Below are 21043 nucleotides of genomic sequence, written 5' to 3'. Positions count from 1 at the left end.
CTGTGTAAAAACATGTTGACAACTCGTTAAGTGGATAATGTGGAAATTCTAAAATTTATTATCGATTGCGATCGGCGTACGCGCCAAAGGTTAAAAGTCAAGGCCGGTTGGTTCGCATTCGCAGCCGCTGCGGTCTTTTTCCTCTATTGCGAAAGGTCAGTTCGCTTTTGCTTCGCTCGATTCCTGCCTATTTTCAATTCATAATAATATAGTCCAGGAAAATCACGAAAAGGGTCAAAATGTAATTAATTACAAATGGGAAGCACTCGATGCTACTGCAGCAACGAGATGCAGATTTTTTGAAAATTTTGAATAATTAAAACATGGGCGGAAACTGAGAGTGCTTGACTTGCGAGGGGCGAGATGAAGTAGCGTGTTTGCCTGTTTTTGGTGCAAGTGGAGAGCCGAGTGGAGCACGGCGAAAGCCAGTCTGAACAGGAGTGGCTCCAACCCCTCCACCGTCCCCGGCAACCCTTGCATCCCTGCGACGCACCCTTTTCGTCCTCTGACCACCCCCGTAAAAGGAGCCGAATTGAACATTTCGTCAATTTTATGTAATTATTTACTCCGAAATAAAAATTTGGCTGCAATATAATTCCATTTTAATATAAATGGATTAAAAATGACGATCGATATGGTTGTTATAAAATGTTGAGCAATATTTTTTTAAAGTGAATGCCTCTACTCTGTGCGGGAAATTAATTCTGGACGGTTAGCAAATAGTGAAAATTCTATGATAAAAAATTAAGTTAAATTTTATCTTCGATTTAAACATTAAATCTTTGTGTATTTCTTTCCTTGTCTTAAATTATTCATTTGCTAAATTTAGCAGAAGCATTTTTCAAAACAAAACAAAAAAACTCGTTTAAAATTAAATGAAATATAAAATTCTGACGAATGAATTCCAAAACAGTCCTTTTGCGGTGGCAGAGACGGGCCAAAAGTGTACCTTGCGAGGGAGAAACGGCTGTCGAGTCGATATGTCCAGTTTGCGAAACTTTCACGCGCGAGTCGACCCAAAGGGTGCAATAAAAGGTGGCCCAGGGCGCTCGCTGCGGACCTTGCGAGGCACCGCGGACGACTGCGGCCGCACCACGACGCCGACCAGTCTATTGCGGCACTTCTCCTTCTCTCTCGCTCGCTCGCAGAGGGAATTTCGACCGGTTTCCATGACGACCGCCCAGAGGAAGACGCGGTGCATGCCAAATGATCGCACTCCAGCCCGGTGCACCTTGCAACTTGCACTTGAAGGAGAAAATCCCCAACTCGATGTCAATTTGAGGAAAGCAGTTGAACGAGTTTAAGCTTCAGTTGTTGTTAATTAATAAGTGGAAGAAGTTTCAATATTTTTTTAATTTATGACAGATTTTAATAGTCAAAAATATGTTTTACAGTAGCTCCTTGAAAGATTTTTTACTTAATTTAATTTAATGAATTAATTGTAGGTGAACTCACAGCAATTTTTCTGAAATGTCAATTCAGGATGGGAAAATGAATCTTAAATTATGATTTTGTCTACTAGGAAATTTAAGGAATTAACTGGTAAAATTTTTAATGTTTTAAATACGAAAAAATTCAATGAATCATATTTTTTGTCTTTTTTGCACATTTATTATTATTTCAATGCTGACCTAAAAATAGTTTTAAAAAATAATAATTATTTCTCCTAGAGATTTATTTTCAGATTTAACATCTTACAAATAAAAATCCCAGACAGGATTCAAATGATCTCAAATAACACTTTAAAACATTTACTCATATTTAATTATATTCTTTTTCACCAATCCCTATATTTTTACAAACTATAATGAGATTTTCACTGGCCATAGTCCTAAAAGTAAGGAACGCTTTGGTCTAAATTCATAGAGAGGATGTCACGCCACTAGAATTACTACAAACTGGTCAGTGCCTGCGGCTGTGAGAAGACCAATGAGGCATAGAAAACGTTCGGCTCTTTTACAACCCTCTTCCTGTTTACTTTTGATCTGACAATAAAATTAATTGTTCCGAGTGCGAGCAATAACCGAAACTTTTCAGCGACAAAAGAGCACTTTTAGCCGCAATCCATTCGCCCGAGGAAGATTATTCGGTTAGTCAGCACTTTCTGGCTGAAAGCGCTCCCGGACGCGTGTCAAATTCGATAATTGCCTTTCAGCCCGCCATACACCTATTCCTCCCATCGCTCCTCTTTCAAATCGAAAGCATAAAAACCATCAATAAAAATTACTCTTATAAGAATTTGAAAATAAAAATGGCAATTTTGCGTGGAATAATTTTTTCATCATAGGAATGGATATTTTACACAGCTGGAATCCGCAACAAAAAAGACACGCAAGGAATGAAAGATCATCGGGGAGGGTATGCAACACGCATGACTGCGGAGTGCAGACGGTCGTCTCGTCGGTAGGCGCCACCACTCTTTTTTTATCCTCGGCTTCGCTGCCAAGGGAAACATCCCCTTTAGGCAGCAAGGGCGGTAAATTGTGCCTTGGCCTCATTTCCGTGCAAACAAACGGCAAAGGGGTGAAACACCCAAACACACCCCTGCAGACAGGACTGCAAATTGATACAGAAATTCACGTAGCCATAGTTTTATTACTATCTTTTTTATTTGTCAGTTGTTGCAAAATATTTCCCCGTAGCAGTTGCCACTTCCAAGTATTTTTTTATTCGCTAAATTGTGCGGTGGAGTGGACTAATTGTGTCGAGAAGCGCTCGGCAATGAAGCGGCGCCATTATCAGAGCTTTTACTGCGGCCAATGCATCAAACGCGACGTTCTAACTCGATAATTTGCGGCCCCTCGAGGTATCCAATTTTCTTAATGCACACAAGCGCAAAGCGAGCCGAAGGACGCCGGTCAAGCCTCTGATAACCACGGAAACCTAATTTGCAAAGAGCAAATAAATAGATTATTCCAGTTTTCAAAATTAGCTCCGTGTGAAACTAAAAATAGACTGCAAAAAAGGAAGAAACGCTCGTTTCCTCGTGGGTAGAGCGGGAAAACCCGATCACTTGTTATTTATTAGAGAGGAGCAAATGCGTGGGCGCAATTCGTGCATTCGAGTTTTGCTTTTTTTCTCTTCGCCGCCGCGTTGCCAAGCCGATTTTCGCGTTTGACGTCACCGTCAATGAAAAAGAATCAGTCTCTTTCATATCGCGGATCTATGAAATATGTATGCTAGTGCGATGTATCTAAACATAAAAAAATGATGAGATATTCAGATATAAAATCTGATGAACAACGGAGAATGAAGATAGAATTGCAACTTGTCCTGCAAGGAAAAAAATCTCAAATTGGAATAAATTTTTCACACTAATAAAACAAAAATGCTAAAATATCGGAGTAAAGTTTTAATTACACGTTTTCCTTTTGTGTGGTCAGAACTACTCGTGTATTTAACAAATTAATGGAATTCATCAAAGCCCGAGGAAATATTTCTGAGAAATAAATTGCATGCTGATTGCCGCGTGTTGAACAAGCTCTCGTCGCGGCGCGGATCGGATTTTATCGAGCACGAGCTAATCGAGGAGTGTTGTCTGCGCGAATTCCATTGTTAGATCATCAATCAGGAAGCTGAACACGGCGGCACACTACTTGCTATGCTTACTTGCTTGCTTAATTAATTTCGAGGTGTCACTCTGCTTAATCACCAGAATGAGAAACGACCGCACGCCGTGAATACAAATTATTAATCGTTAGAATGTCGGCCAAGCAAATTATGTCTCCAGAGAGAAAATTAAACTTTTTACGAGTTCGGGGGGGACAGGAGGAATTCGGTTCGAAAAAGGACGGGGGAAGCGAAGGATGGCTGGTTTGGGTTTGGAGCGCGAATGGGCGTCGTCGCCAATTCGGCGTCAAGAGTATCGAACGGCCAGATCACTGCCCTCGTCTCCTGCGACTTTGGGGGCTGCTCGCCCTTTCGCCTTTCTATACAAAAGCAGACCTACATTAAATTTATTTGATTTAATTTAAGATTAAATAGGATGTCCTATTTTTAAATAAAAGAAGCAGGGAATAGAGACGTTTTTCCTCTGACAAATTGAAGATTTCTTATAATTGGATAAATTAAAAATAATTATCACTAAAAATAGGAAGAATTTTCTCCTTTTTGCCAGCAAGCATTTTTGAGCTATAATTAATTTAAACGGATATCTACAATAAGCTTGTCACTCATCTTGATTTTTCAAGATCAACCAGGTGAAGAGAAAATATTTGATGCTGAGGTTCAATGTCGGGAAACTGGATTTGGCGCCCACGTGTGTTTTTATAAGAGTCCCTCTTCAAGGTGGACAGAACGGTTTTCCGCCTCCGTAAAAATTATTTTCTTCTGGCTGAAAGACTCAATCCACGGTGAAACGATTAGTCTTTGAACAAACATTCAGATAAAAGCTCAATTTTTCATCGATTTATGAGAACTCGTTGGTGAATTTCAGCGGCAGGAAAATTTGGCATTTGACTCTCTTCTAACTCCTTTGATGAAAGTATTCGCAACTGGTATGATCTCAAAAGGTATTTGGTTTGCTTCTAGAACTTACTATGTTGATACATGAATTCCAATTTCTTTAACAAAGCAAACACTCAAGGTTGATCTTTACAGGCCAACAATTAAGAACATTTATTTGGTATTGTTGGCTATAACAAGAAGTAAAAGTGCATTGAGTCGCAGTCTTATTTAAAGTGGAATGATACTGGGCAACAATTGAAAATTATTTGAATTGTTGGATGCCATAAACAATTGATCGATAAACAATTTGTTCAACAATTTGCAATAATTAAAAACGGCCCTTCCTACAATAAAAATTCAAATTTTGCCAATTTTCTCCAAAATTTACAGTGCTTGAACATATTTTCTGGGCATATTCCGATTCCTCTCGTCGAGATCTGTCCAACGGTGTATGCCACTTATTGGGGAAACTCTTGGTTTTAAAATTAAATCGGATTTCAAGTAAGGAGACAGCCATTACCATTTGAAAAGCACGGTAACTTTCCAGCCAATTTTCTCGAAAAATTACAGTGCTTCGTAGGTCAATTTAGGCTTTAACTGGATCCTAAGGGAAGAGTTAATGCATTGGCAACAAGCATTTTCCAGGCTTTTGCAGTATCATTCCTCTTTAAACGGCAAGCTGAGAAAATTTTAGCTTTTCCCAACTTTTAGAGAGTATTTCCAAGGAAACAAGATTTACTGTATTTAAATTTCAAATAAAAAAGTTAAATTTTGACTTTTAAACGACGCTATATATAGAAATTAGCTGTCAAAACTCAATTGTGTTGCTGAATAAAATATCACATTACCTACCTAATTATTTCATTGCGTCTCAGCTTTGTTAATGCTTTTTGATTTGAACTGCAAACAAGTTTTGACATGAATTACTTTTGTTTGACACTGGCTGGCGGCGTCACAACGATTTATCGAATGCGAAACAGGTGACACGAATTTGCATATTACGTTAGCTCGGTCTTCTCAAGGCTGGCAGCCGAGAGCGATCGGGTTTCGTTTCATGCGCGGGGAAATATTTATCATTCATTCTATTTCTTGAAACGAAACACCGCCGACACAAACACAATCTGAACAGATTCGAGTTTCACACTCGTCCGTCAATCAAAAGAAAAGCGACGAGAGAAATGGTTTTCGCGGCACACGATCATTAATTTAAACGATACCACGCTGGAGATTGATTGATTTATCGTTTCGATTAAAACGGCCGTTTACAAAGAGAGAGAGAGAGAGAGAGAGAGAGAGAGAGAGATTGTTTCGTATTTTATTCATTATAGGTCTCCTAATTTTAAACATGGTTTATGCTTCAACTCTTTTACCACAACTGTCGATTCGCATTGGCCCGCAGTCCAATTGACTCCAATTGCGTCCAATTTACTTTCCAATTGGCAGCCGAAGCGACGCACGTTGCGATGCAGCAAACATTTTGAATAAGTGCGCGCCAGTCAATCGGTATGCTAGAAGCTTCCTAGTTTTTACTACTTGTTCTACACTCGTAAACATGACCATTGTTGAAGCGATTGTTGCGATTTGACAATAATACCGTTCTTTGGCCTCATTTCAACTAACAATAAGTTGATTAATTTTAAAAAAGATTTACGCTGAAACCCTTGGAAAATCATTGTTTACAAACCCCAAGTATTTATTTCAAGCAAATATTTAACTTATAGTGTAAATTATTGAGAAAAGTGGCTGCTATCCATATCATCTGTCTCCGCCTACTTGAAATGTTATTTTTATTTCACAACAAAAATTGTCAGACGCCTTGGAAAGATCTCGACAATCTGGTCAAAAGTTGCGAATTTCAGGGAAAATTGCAGAAATTTGAATTTTATCTGTAGCCAGGTCCTTTTTATTATTAATTTTTGTTGCCAATCAACTTAAAAAATTGGGGGTTGTTCAACGCCCAAAAAAACTGGAATTTGTATTTTAAAATCGTTACGAGATCTTGGAGTAAATAGATATTTCTCTTCACGGAAAAACGATAAGAGACTATCTTTCTCCTTTTACGATGAAAACAAACCTCGAGATATAGAAGAGTTGTAAATCCAAGTTTAAAAGGATTGATACAGGAATGGTTTACGTTGTTTACTTCAGAATAAGCATTTTTTGAAGACTCAAAATGTCGAAGAAGAAAAGGTGTTACAGTTTAGTCCTTATTTTTAATGTGCTGCGCTTGGTCCAATTCTCCCTGCAAGACTTGATTCATCTCGTTGGGTCTTAAAAAAGCCTTGCTTCATGATTTCTAGCGAGATTGAAATTTAACGCAATTTACTGCTTGTGAGCTACTTGAGAAATTTTTGGCAAAGTCGTTTTTCAAGTTGAAATTTTGGATATGGATTTTGTAGCTAAAAAATCGTTTGTAGCTAGTTTTTTTCTGGATAAAAGAATAAATAGTTGGCTTCACAGAATGCAGGAACTGATGACTTTCATGATTTTAAAGGCGATTGATTTTTTCTAAATTTGGAATACAAATTTAACATTTGCATGCATTTTATTGCAACAACTAACACTGGATCTTTGGAATGTTCTAGACTTGATTGCCTTTTAGTTTCACAAACCCTTTCCTCAGGAAAAAAGAAATAAATGGAAAGTCAGAAAGTTTGGATTTTTTCTGAGTGATAAATTAGCCGCTTGAAAAAAATAAAAATTTCAAAGCAAATGTAGATTTTTGTCCGTATTTTGACCAATCTATAAGTTTTGAGTCTTCCACCTAGGTGGTTTAAATTTATTGTAAAATGGCATTTTTTAAATCAGAATATTTTGTATATTTTTGACGCCTACAGATCTTAAAAATTGTTGATTTAATAAAATACCAACTTTAAAACATTTTTCCTCGCGCATGCATCAGCTTTAAATCTTAAAAAAAGCATCAAGAATTTTTAAACATTCCGCTTGGTCTGCTTTAATCCATGTTATTTAAATCCACTCGAAAAAAGTGACAAGTAGCACGTGAGTAACGAACGAATTGGGCTCTTGAAGCGTAACAATCGATTTCGCGGGCTTTTCACGCAACGAATGGACCTTATTCATCTGGCAGGGGCTGTCGATGAAAAGCTCGAGTTTCGGGTTTCGCTGCGCGTCTCGCGTTACGGCGGTATGGAGCAGCAGCAGCAGCAGCGAGCGAGGTCAGTGTCCGATGCAAAAGCGGTCTCATCTCGATGATCGTTGCGCAGGATATGCAGGTGTCTAATCCGCGTCCGGTTTTGTTCGCCGACAAAAAGCGGTCCAGCCGTTTTGGGCCATTTTCTGCCGACAGATCGGTCGTTGCTTCGACAGGTTCAGCGCGACTTTTATGCGCTCCCTGCGACTCTGCGGTACAATCAGATCGATTCATAAACCTTTTTACTCTGCAGAACCGTTAAACTTGACCAACGATTCAATTTACAGAGAAATAACAGAAACTTTAAGTGACAATAAACGTGGCGAAATTTACAATAGCAGGAAGACTCATTTGTGTCTGCCTTTTAAAACTGTTTGTTTTGGCGGGCGATGCTCATAACCAGACAACCGTCAGGACGAATTATATTGTTTTCAGGCTTTTGAGTAAAGCATAAAGCAACGAATTAGAAGTCGTTGTTTTTTCCAGCACATTAACAAACCCTCATAAATGAAATAATTAGTAATATCGGTATATAGTAGTAGTTCTTATCTGTTACAAATTACAAAAGATGTATGTGTTGTCGACACATATGTTGTGATGTGTATTTTTCGGTCATTACACAGGTGTGCAGCATTATTACCGTTAATAAAGTGGAACTTTACAGTGGGCTACAATGGGTTACAAATTTCTTTAGTTGCGGAAAAAAATCATTATTTTCATTAGGGATCCGAGACAGTGCTCGCCGCTTGATTAGCATGCAAACTTTGGAGCCAATTTTCTCGAATATATTTAAACGGTAAACAGGGATATTTAAAGCTCTTTCCCAATATTTCAAAATGATTTTTACAATTTTCAATACATATTCATCTTTTATTTCAAAACATCTCTCATTAATAGTAAAAATTCTTCGTTTTTTAGTATTATTTCAAAACTACCAGAAGCTTTTTATCCCCGATTTTTTCTTCAAGTCAATTACAAACTGTTCAATATTGATTCAGATGAATAATTTTGCCAATTTTCGTAGTGGAGACGAAAGATTGTGAATTCATCTAATCTGAATGACATAATTTGTCCATATTTACACTTTGGAAGCGATAAAAGCAGCATATTATTCGGTTCGTTGGCAGCACTTTGACGAAATCCGCGATAACACAGGGGCAACAAACAGAACGTTAGACGTGTTTTGAACAGATATATCAAGTGGCACTCTACAGGAAATTCACCGTTTCAGATAAAGGCTATTTTATAAAATAAATAGGCTATGCTAACTCCTTCATATAGTGCTTCTGATTGTTAACTTCAACTGACGAGAGACTACTTGTTATTTTCATCGCAAACTTTGCTGTATTTACTTGGATTTATCAGTTGAAAGGTTATAAATAGTCATCTATGAGGAAAAAATGTATTTTTGCCGAATGAGCTAACGTTTCCGATTGATTGAGGAAATTCCTCATAACATCTAAAATTTGAAAGTAAATTTTTGTCGTATTTTCTATGATGTTTGGACGATCAAATGAGCACAACCCATTTTTCAAATCGAAATTCTTTTCGATCAAATCTGAAAAACAACTAAATTGATCTTTTAACCTAGATTATTTATCTCATAAAAAATTTCAAATTTTATAATTTCCCGCGCTATCCGACACGTGCCACACTATCTTTTAAATTTTCCGGGGAACGATGTCCCCAATTCAAAATTCCCGCTGTTCGAAGAGGATTCCAATAAACGTGTTTTTGTATAGAAAATGTTGATATTGAAAAAAAAGAGTAATTTTAATCGTAAAAATCGAGTATTTACCGTTCTTAATCGAAAATAAACTCCCAGCTACATTACCTGATGGCAGTTGGAAAAAGAAATCAATTTCAAACGTTTAGAAACCGATTATTTTCCTCAAAATGATTAATTCAAACACACGAGTTGACTCGATGTCGTAGGGCATCAAAGAATTTCGCGCATTTGTACGGTTTGAAATGGTATTAATTGGTGTGTTGTCTTACTTTTTGTGACTCCGATTCTGTGTTGTTGTTGTCAACGTGTTGGTCATCCTGCTCAGGGGGGCAGGGGGTCGCGAGGGGGCAGAGATCGAGCAGCGGGATCAGGCTGGCCGCCCGCTTCAGCTGCCGGTGGATCTCGCGCGCCGTGTCGCGGTACCGACTCGCCTTACCCCTTTCCTTCGCCTGCATGCACACACACTCACTCAGCACTTTTCCCACGAGCTGAGCCACTTTCCACTCGTGCCAGAAATACACTCTCTCAAGGTCGAGGGTGAAAAGCTTGTTTCTTTTTACTAAAGGGGAGTTATCCTCCATGATATGGGTTGATTAGTTGCTATTTTAAATTCAAAAAAATATCTCAAAGAAAAAAATATAAAGCAGTGTTTGACTTTTTGTTTATTTTTTGTGTGCCTTGTTAAAAAATTATATTATCAATTTTTAAAATGAAGTATCATGATTTCTAAATGCCCTCTTTAACGGTGCAATTCGCGTCGAGTAAATCCCAGTTCTCGAAATAGATGAAAAGATCTCGCGACTGGAATAATTTATTTATAGCGGAAAGGGGAGGGGGAGGAGGGGACACGTGGTCCGGAAGTGGCTCAAGAAATCTTGTCTTGGGTGTGCAAACGAAACTCGTGCTTTCAATTAACACACATCCGAAAAGTATTACGAGAACGACACAGTTCAATTTCTTTTAGAATAAATAAATAAAAACTAATTAAAAAAGAAATTAATATTAAAAGTGCAGTGAAAACAAACATTAAATACTGCCATATTGTACAAGGAAATAAATATCAATGTTAGCAGTTTGCACGATTTAAAGGTCAGGGTGTTTGGGGACGTGAAAAACTCACCACAGAGGTCATGATTTGAATCGACTTACACTACAGACAAGATAGCAACTGACATGTGTGCATAAGTGGCGATTGCAAATGAGGAGGAACGCCCCCTCTCCTGTCTTTCTTGACAGTCAACACAGTAAACAAAAAGCTCATTGCGTCACCTCGAGTGTGTGCTAAAGTGATTCAATGTGTCCCGCGAAAACAGAACTGATGTTAAACAGATTGAAAGCAAAGGATGGGAACTAACCGCAGGTTTTGCTGAGTAATTTTCAATAATATTTCTTAGAACTCCAGCACAAATATCGAAATTCTTTATTTTTCAAGAGTGCTGAGCAAAAACAAAGCTGAGTAATTCAAGACGGGGAAAGAATTAATTATAAACACGTAAAGTGTAAAGAAACACGAGCACGTGTTTTTAATTTGCTCATGATTCAAAGAACTTGAGCCTTTGCTTTATTTCTTAAATAGAAATGCTCGCGGTGGCGTGAATTGGAAGGTCCGAGGGCAAAGGTCACTGCACGGATCTTTTCTTCGCGAGAACAAAGGAAAAAACTTGCTGATCCTTCAGAGCCCTTGACTGATGCTCGCCCCTTTATGCCCCAAGGCGGTATCTTTACAGAATTCGATTGAAAAGCGCGTTTTAGTCACCCACGGAGGTCCCATTCAAACATTTAAAAAAAAAAAGAAAAACGAATGACCAAACTTTAAAACAGTTTTATGGGGAGCTCATAATTCAACTTCAAAGCACTTTTTGTGTCAAACAACAAACAAGTCAAACAGTTTAATAGTCTTTAAGTTTGTTTACTTTTTTATATAAGCTTGAAAATATAAAAAATTGTTTAAAAATCAACCCTCTTTAAATTAACCCTGACAAAGTGTAAATTAAAGAAAAAAATAGAAAATAATATTTTTCAAAGAATTAGATTTATCAAAGAGCGGAGCGGCTCGATCTACCTGGTGATTGTTGTGCATTGTTGACGGTGGGCACGGCAGCCGCGGCGCTCGACCGTCGGCTTCTCGCGCCGCACACTAACTAAACTAAACTAAACTAAACAAGCAGGCAAGGCAGCCCAAGAGAGGAGAAAAACGCGTCTCGACAAACATGGAAATTGCCTCGTTGCCACGTTTCTTTCTACTCGTTTGCCGCTCGCAGTGACGCCTCTTCAAAATAAATACCTTCGACTTCAGTCAGTTGCATCTCGCCGACCGATAGATAGCCAACCACCAATTTTTTTTCACCAAATTTTATTTAATTTATTTATTAAATTAATACAAATATTTTTTGTATTGTATTTGTAAATAAAAATATGTTTTTTTAAATTTTGTTTAATTTATTTATCGCTTTAAACATTAATGTTTCCCTAATTTCTCTTATCCTGAACCAGATTTTTTTTGGGGAAATCTCATTTGCATAATGGCCATCACGTCCGTCGTTATAGTTGCAAGTAATTCAATTAGACACGCTCGAGAAATGGAAATTACTCTCGGATAATTTATTCCGATTGACAAGGAAGAGGAGACAACGCCTCTTCTTTTACATTTGATCCTTACAAACGAGTTTTTTCGTTCCTTGCAGTAAAAGCTTTTGAAACGAAGGGGGACAAAAGGGACAAAGCTGTCCGCGTGGCATTTGCAGCCCCATTAAGCAGACCAAAGTGCTCTTCACCCCTAGCAAACGGAAAAGGGCCTATTGAGGTTCATCTTCAAGTTTTGGAAATTTTCTCACAGATTTTTTTTTCTCATATGAGTTTAATAAAATTCCCATAGTGCATTTAAACAAGTTATAATGTTGGTAGATGCCAAAAAAGGCAGAAGAACACGAGGTTGTCATAATTTTTACTGTTGTAATTATAAATTCAGCTATCTTGGTGTATAACGAGCTGTTTATTTTTCAGTTTAAACTCTCCAAGCTTTTATTACAAACTGGCAAGTCCAGACAACTTCTTGTGGAATTATTTTAGTCAAAAAATTAATATCTTTACGACTATAGTCTCAATTTGTGTGGCTTATCAAATGTTATTGTTGAATTCGCAGGATGACATATTTTCAACATTTGTAGGAGCTCCTACACATTTTCTCCTCTGCGTTCCGATTCGTCAATCTGCATTTTATTTTTATTTTTGAGTGATGTGCGTGAAACGGTATTCATAATGGAAGGAATGGGAGAAAGGAGATGGCACACGCACCCTCTGAGAGCGACTTTCCCTTTATCACCGCTGAAAATGATGAATGATGATGGCACAAAGTCGATTGTCTCGGCTAAGCCTCTGTCGGAACGAAAGCTATCCTTTTTGCCCATTCAAACCGCGAATGCAACTCGGCTTATCAATCAAGAATATATGCGACAGAAAGAGTGGGGGCCCAAACCTATTGGCTGCCAAAAGAGTTTTCTTTCTGCCTATAAAAGACACGTTTCGGACTCATTTTTCGCCTATTAACTGTCATCAAAAATGAATCACAAAAAAACCAAGCCACGAAATCCTTGCCACGACTTGCTTTGAAAACGAAAAGTGAATAGCAGAAGGGCAGAAAATTTATTTTCACTTTAATTTTAGGTCTGTTGATCACATCTGTGACTCGACGAATTCCGTGCCTGCACTTTCTCATCTGCTTGCTCTCAGTTTACAATTTGGACTGCTCGTGCAGGAAGAAAAGGGTCTGAGAGCGTGCAGAGGCTATTCTCGGGCGAAATACCCCCGCCTAGCACACGTGCCCTTAACGTAAACACCATCTGGCCGACGCGTGCGATAAGTCAATTTCAGAATTTAAATTACGAAATCAAATCAAGCGGAAATTAAAACAAAAAACAACCCTTTGTTCATCATAACAACCAAATTACAAAGTCCATCCTCTCCATTGTCTAAAGGTTTGCAATTTATGGTCTGACCTTTCGAGCTTCACCGCAGGGGAGAAAATCGATTTCAATAACCGAATAAATTCAGCTTGTGGCAATTATTATGATGAGAGCGAATAATAAGTTCAAACTCTAAATAAATTATAGTAGTTCTTAGTGGTATGAGTTCAAATTAAACAACATGTTAAAATGCTGACATTTCAGCTGACGAAACGAGAGATGAAGAAACGGCTGATGCATCGTTCACTCTGGAAAATGAACGAAATGCAGATTCTGCTTTGCGGAGTAAGTGATTTAAAATAAACACGCAAATCTAATGAGCGGAAAATTGCTCAGTCTTTAAACTGGATCATAAACAACTTAACGCCTTTACATGAAATTTCATCAATATAAATCTCAGTTTAAATTGTCTGCAATAAAAAAACCAAAAGAAGTGATTCATGTTTTCCCGTTGTTAAGCTTGACGTATTCCTTTATATCTGAATTAAATTGCAATCTTTCCTCTTTCCTTAACCCGTTCTCTCACGGATATTTTATACATTCTTGAATTTTGACCACTAAAATATCTTCTATCAACCAAAGAAAAAAAAACATTGCTAAAACTGACCACTGACCGTCAGCATCCCTCTGTTCGGATCAAGTGTCCGGCAGGTTTTTTAAGAGAGCGACAATCCCAGTGCGTTTTCTCCTAAATATTAAATACACCACAAAATATAAAAAAACCAAGGATGTATGACCATGTAATACTCCAATTTCTCATGTATTCAAATTCCTCATTTTGCTAAATTAAAAGATACAAGAATTGTTAAAAAAATTCGCGGTTTGCTTTTTCGCTTGAAATTTTTTGCCTAAAATAAATTTTTACCTTTTTTAACACAACTATTGAAAATTCTGGCTAAAAATCTCATCCGAGGGTGGAAAAATTCGTGTTTGAAATTTCACGTGTTAGTGTCCAAATTTGGAAAATAACGAATTTTGGGAATACAGAAAACACAAAGCGCAAAAAACACTTTGGCGAAATGCAAAAATCGGCAAACCAACCTTCCGCTTTTCGGTTTTGGGCAAAAGGGCACTGACCTGCGTGGGCTCGACACGGCGCCGCCGTGGCCTTCTGGCACCGACTGACGCGTTTGCGTCGCAGACTCGCCGTCGGCCGCTTTCGCGAATAGAGATGCGCGAAAGGAACCGATCACTGTGAAATCGCGGTTCTACCGGTACCGCCGACAATTTACCAAAAAATCGAAAAAACACCGAGCTCAGCAAAAGCAATTTCTTGACCGGTTAGCCACCGACTAGTGCGATTCGAATGATTTACCGGCTAACATCGTGTTTAATGGCCTGTAAATTCCGGTAGTCGGTGTTCCACCGCAAATAAACGGTATATAAGTAATAGTCGGAGTATCTTGAATGTATCTCTGTTGCGGTGCACAAGCCGTTGGCCGAGGCACCATCTCGCGGCTGCGCCCCCAACAGATTTGAGCGATTGAGCTACTCACCCGCGACTCGCACTCCTCGTGGCACACGTATTTGCACACTGAAACACACAGGATATCTTTGTTATTCTTCAATTGCCGCAGAAATGTTGATAGAATCAGGGTTCGCCAATTTTGCAATGCGCAAAAATGCACCACTGGTTTTTTGCGCAAAAAACCGGCTGGAAAAACCCACCAGTTTTGGTTTTTTCCGCATTTTTCCAAATTTATCCCAAAAATAGTCAATTTTTGCTCCAAATCAGTCTGAAATTTCATAAAATTACGTTGAGAGTTAAAATTTTATGTCTCTTGAAGGAACCCGTGGCTCTAATACTGATTTTGGGGATTTTGAAAAATCCTATTTTTGGTCATCCGCACCATGAGAATTTTTTATTTTCCATAAGAATGCATGTGTTTTGGAAAAATGCGCAAAATTGCAGAAAACCCCGCAAAAAAACAGTTTTTTGCAATGCAGTGGGTTTTTCCGGAAAAACGCGGGTTTTTGCGAACCCTGGATAGAATACAAATAAAAATAGAAAAAAACGCACACTTCCTGGAAATGGAGCAAAAAATGTAAGAGTTGGCTTTAAAAAATGGGGGTTTTAACATTTCACAATATTTAAGTGCTCCTCAATTCTTATCATGTTAATATTCAAGCCAGAGGTCATATTACTACACGCAATTAAAAGTTTAAAAAAATGTTTGTCGACGAGATCAAAGGAACAACAATTATGTGTTTTAAAGTGGGCGGTATTTAAATTTGAGGTTCATTTTTAGGAATTTCTCAAAAAGTCAAACGGTGTAAATGATTTTTTTGCTTGATTTCAATTCATTCCGTCGCAGTTTATCAAATGGTGTGCGAATTATGAGTTCGGTTTAATTAATTTTTTTAAATTAAGCATGATTTTCAATAGGGAAACAGAGCTCACCGCTTAATTAGCACGCAAAACTTTGCAGCCGATTTTCTCAGAAATTCAAATGGCAACATTGGACGTTTTTAGCTTTTTCCAATTTTTTTTAGAGTAATTTAAATGAAGTGAATAAGGATTTTTTGAGCTCTACTCTTTTAAATAAAACAGCAAATGGTTTATATAGCAGGCAGGCTTGAGAGTAAAAATTATAACCATCTTGATCAAAGCGCCGACATCAGTTTGCATCTTGTTAACTCGATGAATAAATTTTTTAGCTTCATTGGATATCAAAACGGCGTCGGAACAGGTTAGGAACAAATTAAGATGACAAGCGTGTAGTTCCAATCCTTAATTGAAAATATTTGGTCATTTCCTCGATACATGAATACCGCGCGGTAATTACGCAATTTAAACCAATCTCTCTTGTTCAAATAAATTGAGGCTAAATCGGCCGACAGACCTTGAAACGCCACTTTTCAATTGCCATTGAGGGAAAAGGTTGGTCCGAAACGCGAGGGGCACTCAAACTGCAATGACATTGAAAGTCAAATGATATGTAGGAAAAAAATCAACTTCTCTCAAATGGTTTTTTGTTAAATTTAAATGATAAGAATCAATCTAAAATTCTGCTAAGGCTAATTAAGGCTTTAAAGCAGAGTGGAAAAAATTGGCAGACGAATTTTAGGCCGTTCTATACGTCTGTGAATGATCTCTGTTTGCGGTTTGCTGTTAACAACACTGATTGAAGTGGTTTCGGCTCCGCTTTTGCGCCAGACCAACCAAAAGCGCCATGCTAATAATCACTCCAAACCTTTTTTCGCTTTTCCCCTCCTTGATGGAGTGCGTGCAAACGAGAATGCGATATTTTACCTCTGACAAGGAACCTTTTAGGATATATACTCAACATGTGTACCGCGCTGTTTATTCAAGATCGCCATTTTTTATTTGAATGCGAGCTATCGATTTGTGCGGAGCTCGAAAAGAGTTAAATTCCTATATGCTGGGATTGAAAGGCTAAATTTTGTTTAATCATGCTGATTTCCATTAATGACTCTCTTTGACGAGCGTAATCGATTGATGCGTCAATTTTTACTGCCGAGGAAAACTCCAGAGATTTTTGATGTGGGTCAAGAAATGCTAATTGATGGTTTGATCGGTTCAATTTTGAGATGAATGACAGAGCGATAAACAAGTTAAAGAATTTTAAAACATTAAAATTCATTCCAATAGAGGTACTTGAAAGTTATACAGGGCAACAATTGAAAATCATTTGAATTGTTGGATATCGCATAGGCAATTGATCGATAAACAATTTGTTCAACAATTAGCAATAGTTAAAAAGGACCTTCCTACAATAAAAATTCAAATTTTGCCAATTTTCTCCAAAATTTACAGTGCTTGAACATATTTTCTTGGCATATTCCGATTCCCCTCGTCGAGATCTGTCCAACGGTGTATGCCACTTATTGGGGAAACTTTTGGTTTTGAAATAAAATCTGATTTCAAGTAAGGAGACAGCCGTTACCATTTGAATAGCACGGTAACTTTCCAGCCAATTTTCTCAAAAAATTGCAGTACTTCTTAGGTCAATTAATAGGCTTTAACTGAATCCTAAGGGACGAGTTTATGCATTGGCAACAAGCATTTTCCAGGCTTTTGCAGTATCATTCCTTTTTGGAAAAGAAATTTTGGCTGACAAAAATATTTTTTATTGCTTTTAGTACAGTGATCCAAAGCCTTGTTAGCATTTTTTTTCTTTTTTTATTGGACTGTTCAGGGAAACAGATGATTGTTGGCTACAATAAGCAGTTGATCGTAAGGAGAGTAGAGAGAGATTAGTTTTTAGACAAATGCAACAAGGGGTTTCCGGGATTTTACATTATTAATCCTTTCCAAAGTAAAAAAATAGCACCTATCAAAGTTGTCTTGCAAATTTAATCTGATTTTAATAAATAAAGCCTTTTTCAATATTTTAGTCGTTTACTCCAAGCTCAGTAAATCACTAGAACTGATGATAAAAAATCAGTAAACTTTCTACACATCGCACGACAGCTCAATGAGTTTGCTATATGCTTGTCAAAACATGTTAAAAGGATGCTTGTCAGTTTGAAGTACGTATCAAAATTTCCTACAACACAGGAATCAATGGGATCTGACGGGCCGAATCCACATTAAAAAGGCACAATGTGGGGAGAGAGGAAAAGACTACAATAACTTTTCAGACGCCGACTGTATTATGTTGCTCGCCACTGTACTTTGATAAAATCGCATTGCAAGTTTGCTCGAAACCCCTTGACCCCATCTTTCGTCTCTGCACAACAAGCAACGCTGATTCAAAAAAGCAAGTTCGTGCTTTGCAGCTCCTCGGAGAGGAAAAAAGAATTCTTATATCACAATCTGTTTCAATTTAAAAAAAGGAAGAAGAAGAAAACATTTCCTGCAAATCAATTTGGAGAATAGGATGCTAGAAGCGTGCCCTCGCCCTCGCTCGCTCAGCAGCAAAAGGTGAGCATTTGGGGGAGTTGCTCGAGTGTTAAATTGTATTGTTGAAATGGGGAAAAAAGTTTTTGCTGTCCATACCTCTGCAGCAGCTGGCTTGGCGCGAGACGGGCTGGTGGCAGAGGTGGCACGGCTGCGCGCGGCGCAGCACCTTCTTCTTGAACGCGTGCTGCTGCACCTGCCCCGGCTGAAACACGCACACAACACATTTATCATTACATAGTTTTGTTTTGTTCCCAGCATTTTTTCATCTGTGACTCTTGTAGCCAGGACACAAGGAGATTCCAGTTTGAAAACCGATGCATTTTGGGTGTCAAGCAATAAAAGTATTTTTTCTGGGCAAACGACAAGGGATTCTCAAGAACAACGCATAAATTGAAAACGTTACAAGAGTTTTTTGAGGTAAAGGACTCTTTGTTTTGGTCTCAGGCACAATATCTCCACAAAATTGTAAATTAATGTGGTTTTACTGCCTTTAGAGGAATGAAAAATTGGTGCCACTCCAGGAACAACTGTGTTTTATTGCTGGCTCGAAATATCTTTATTTCATCTCCAGCCGCTGAGCTTTATGATTTCCTTAATTCTTTCCTAAACACCCGCTAGCCAAACAAAGAAATGTTTAAAAATTCTATGAAGATTTTCTCTAAATTCCTGCGTTGGAATAAATCATAATTTTTCTCTTTCGAATTATCCTTCAGAGAGAGGAAATTGAAGATTATCTTCCTCAGCGAAATCGTGGTGCTGGAAAAGGAAGTTGTTGTGAAACCGATTCAAAAATGCGCTTGACTGGCGAAACGGTCTTCTGTGAAACGCATCAAATTCGCATTTTACTGCAGGAATGAATATGGGACGTGACAAATCAAGAAAATATGTTATTATATTTTTCTCACTCATGCTAATACAGCATTATTAAAAACAAAATAACAAATTAACCAGCGAATGCTGTAAATTATTACTTTGAATATTTTTTTTTAAATAAATAATGCCCTAACAGACTGAATAGCCACTTGTTGATCTGCTCAATGCGCCTGTTGATGTCACAATTTCGACTTAAGTCCCCAAATTATCGCCCAAGCTCTCTGTCAACCTTGACATAATAATATAAATTTAAGCTGAGAGGGTTAAATTATAAGGATTTTCCAACCCCTCGCCGCGAGGACCAATCAAAAGCGTATCTAATGTAATTGAAATTTATGTAAATCGTACCAGCAGCTCCAAATTGAAAGCTGAGACGGGACGGAATGTGGGGGTGCTGCCCAAGGCTGTAAAAGCCGGGCTCGTAAAATAACGAAATTTTACGGCTGTCTGCGGAATTAATAGTGGAGCAACAAAATCAAACTCTTGGGAGTTTTACCGTGTTTGCCTTAAAAACTGGCCTCGAGACTTTGTTTAAATCGATTACTACATACATAATGCATCTTTGCCTTACGAGATAATAAAATGTCGGGAAAATAATTAACTCACCCCAGTTGAACCTCAAAATTAATCTGTATATATGCAAACAATTGTCTTTTGAATTGTTTCCCAACCAAAAGGTGCGATAGATCCAAATCACAAAAATGACAATAAGACAAAAGAGTTAGCATAAATAATAATTTGATTTGCACAACAATAAGGTTCATTGACTGACACTTGATTTGAATTTAATCGACGTGTCATTATTCGAAACGAAAATTACTACTGCAGCAAGTAAACGTCAACTATTTCGTTTCATAATTGTTTGAGTTAAAGGTAGATTACATGTTATTGAGTATTGACGGGATTGAAGAGCTTAGACTCGGACGCGACGCGAGTAGTGTGTTTGTGCGCCTGAGGGCGAAGCAAAAAGCTTTTGCCTTCGCCGCGATGCAATCATTTGATTGGAAAAGTCGGCGATACGGTCGAACCGCGCTTTTAATTGGACACTCGTCACGTCGCTTATCTTTGCTCTGAACTAAACCGAGAGCTTCACTCTGCATTTCTTTTATTCCGTAATGTAGTTCAGGACAAAAGCAATTGAGTGTTCTCAAAACTATTTTATTTATACGAATGTATTGGGAGCAATAAAGATTATACAATATTAAGGCATTTTCTTCGGTAATTATATAAATTTAAATTAAAATAGCTGAAACATAAAGTACCCTTCTCTGTTTGTGTGAAAACGTGAAAATTATGGAATTTCAGGAAAGTAAATAATTTATGGCAGCTTCAAATTTATTCTGCAAAAATAATGAATATTAATCTTGCGAAGCGTTTTACTTGTCTGTGGAGGAAATCCGCGATTTGGGTGGCATACGACGTGCATATTTCATAAGGGCGAAACTTGGAAAGAAAATTTTCATCGACCTGAGGATGCGCAAGATTCCCACGATTCACAGGAGAAAATATGACGAGAAGTGAAGCGGATGCGGACAATAAAGAAAAATACGCGTGGGAGGAATGAAGCTGTCTCTCGCTAATTGGATGAAAAATCAGTCCAAATTCAAATTTAATTGAGATTTATAATCTGTTTAACTTAACTTGGCACTTAAGAATTTTGTGTAATGATTCCAGCTCTGCTGGGAAAGATCCAAAAAATAAAGATATTAATATTTCAGCAATTAATTAACGAGCCCAGAAAATAATCGTTTCGTGCGCCACTTTTGCTACTGAAAGTTTCCTTACTGACAGGTCAATTCAATTTAATTAAACGGCGATCGAAAGGCGGCAGAGCAAATTACAGACCTTTTTCCCGCTTTGCGATAACTTTTGATTGAACGACCGTCGGACGGTTTCAGCTCTGCCGCCAACACGAAACGCAGCAGATTGAAGCTTTCAAACAAACTCGCGTGACTCCCGAGAGCAAAAAATGACTGAAGAAAACGGCTTCATTCATTTTCTCAGGAGAGGAT

General features: G+C 37.9%; 1 protein-coding gene across 11 annotated transcripts in view; it reads right to left on the bottom strand.

Annotated features, from left to right (window-relative positions):
- by (blistery) overlaps positions 1-21043 on the bottom strand; it is a 57089-nt gene that overhangs the window by 25533 nt on the left and 10513 nt on the right. For 7 of the 11 annotated variants that reach the window (XM_065486783.1, XM_065486786.1, XM_065486777.1 and 4 more), the window contains exons 2-3: positions 18255-18360; positions 14788-14825 (exon numbers count right to left, since the gene is read on the bottom strand). In XM_065486783.1, the coding sequence (XP_065342855.1) occupies positions 14788-14825; positions 18255-18360 (144 nt within the window). Of the gene's footprint in view, positions 1-9598; positions 9779-10449; positions 10477-11391; positions 11486-14787; positions 14826-18254; positions 18361-21043 lie in introns of those variants that run through there. The other 4 variants (XM_065486778.1, XM_065486784.1, XM_065486779.1 and 1 more) reach the window with 3 other exon arrangements.

The sequence above is a fragment of the Cloeon dipterum genome, chromosome 3 (assembly GCF_949628265.1).
Source record: "Cloeon dipterum chromosome 3, ieCloDipt1.1, whole genome shotgun sequence".
In the NCBI taxonomy this organism is placed as follows: domain Eukaryota; kingdom Metazoa; phylum Arthropoda; class Insecta; order Ephemeroptera; family Baetidae; genus Cloeon; species Cloeon dipterum.
Note: the sequence above shows the minus strand (reverse complement) of the source record. Positions and strands in the feature narration are given on the sequence as shown.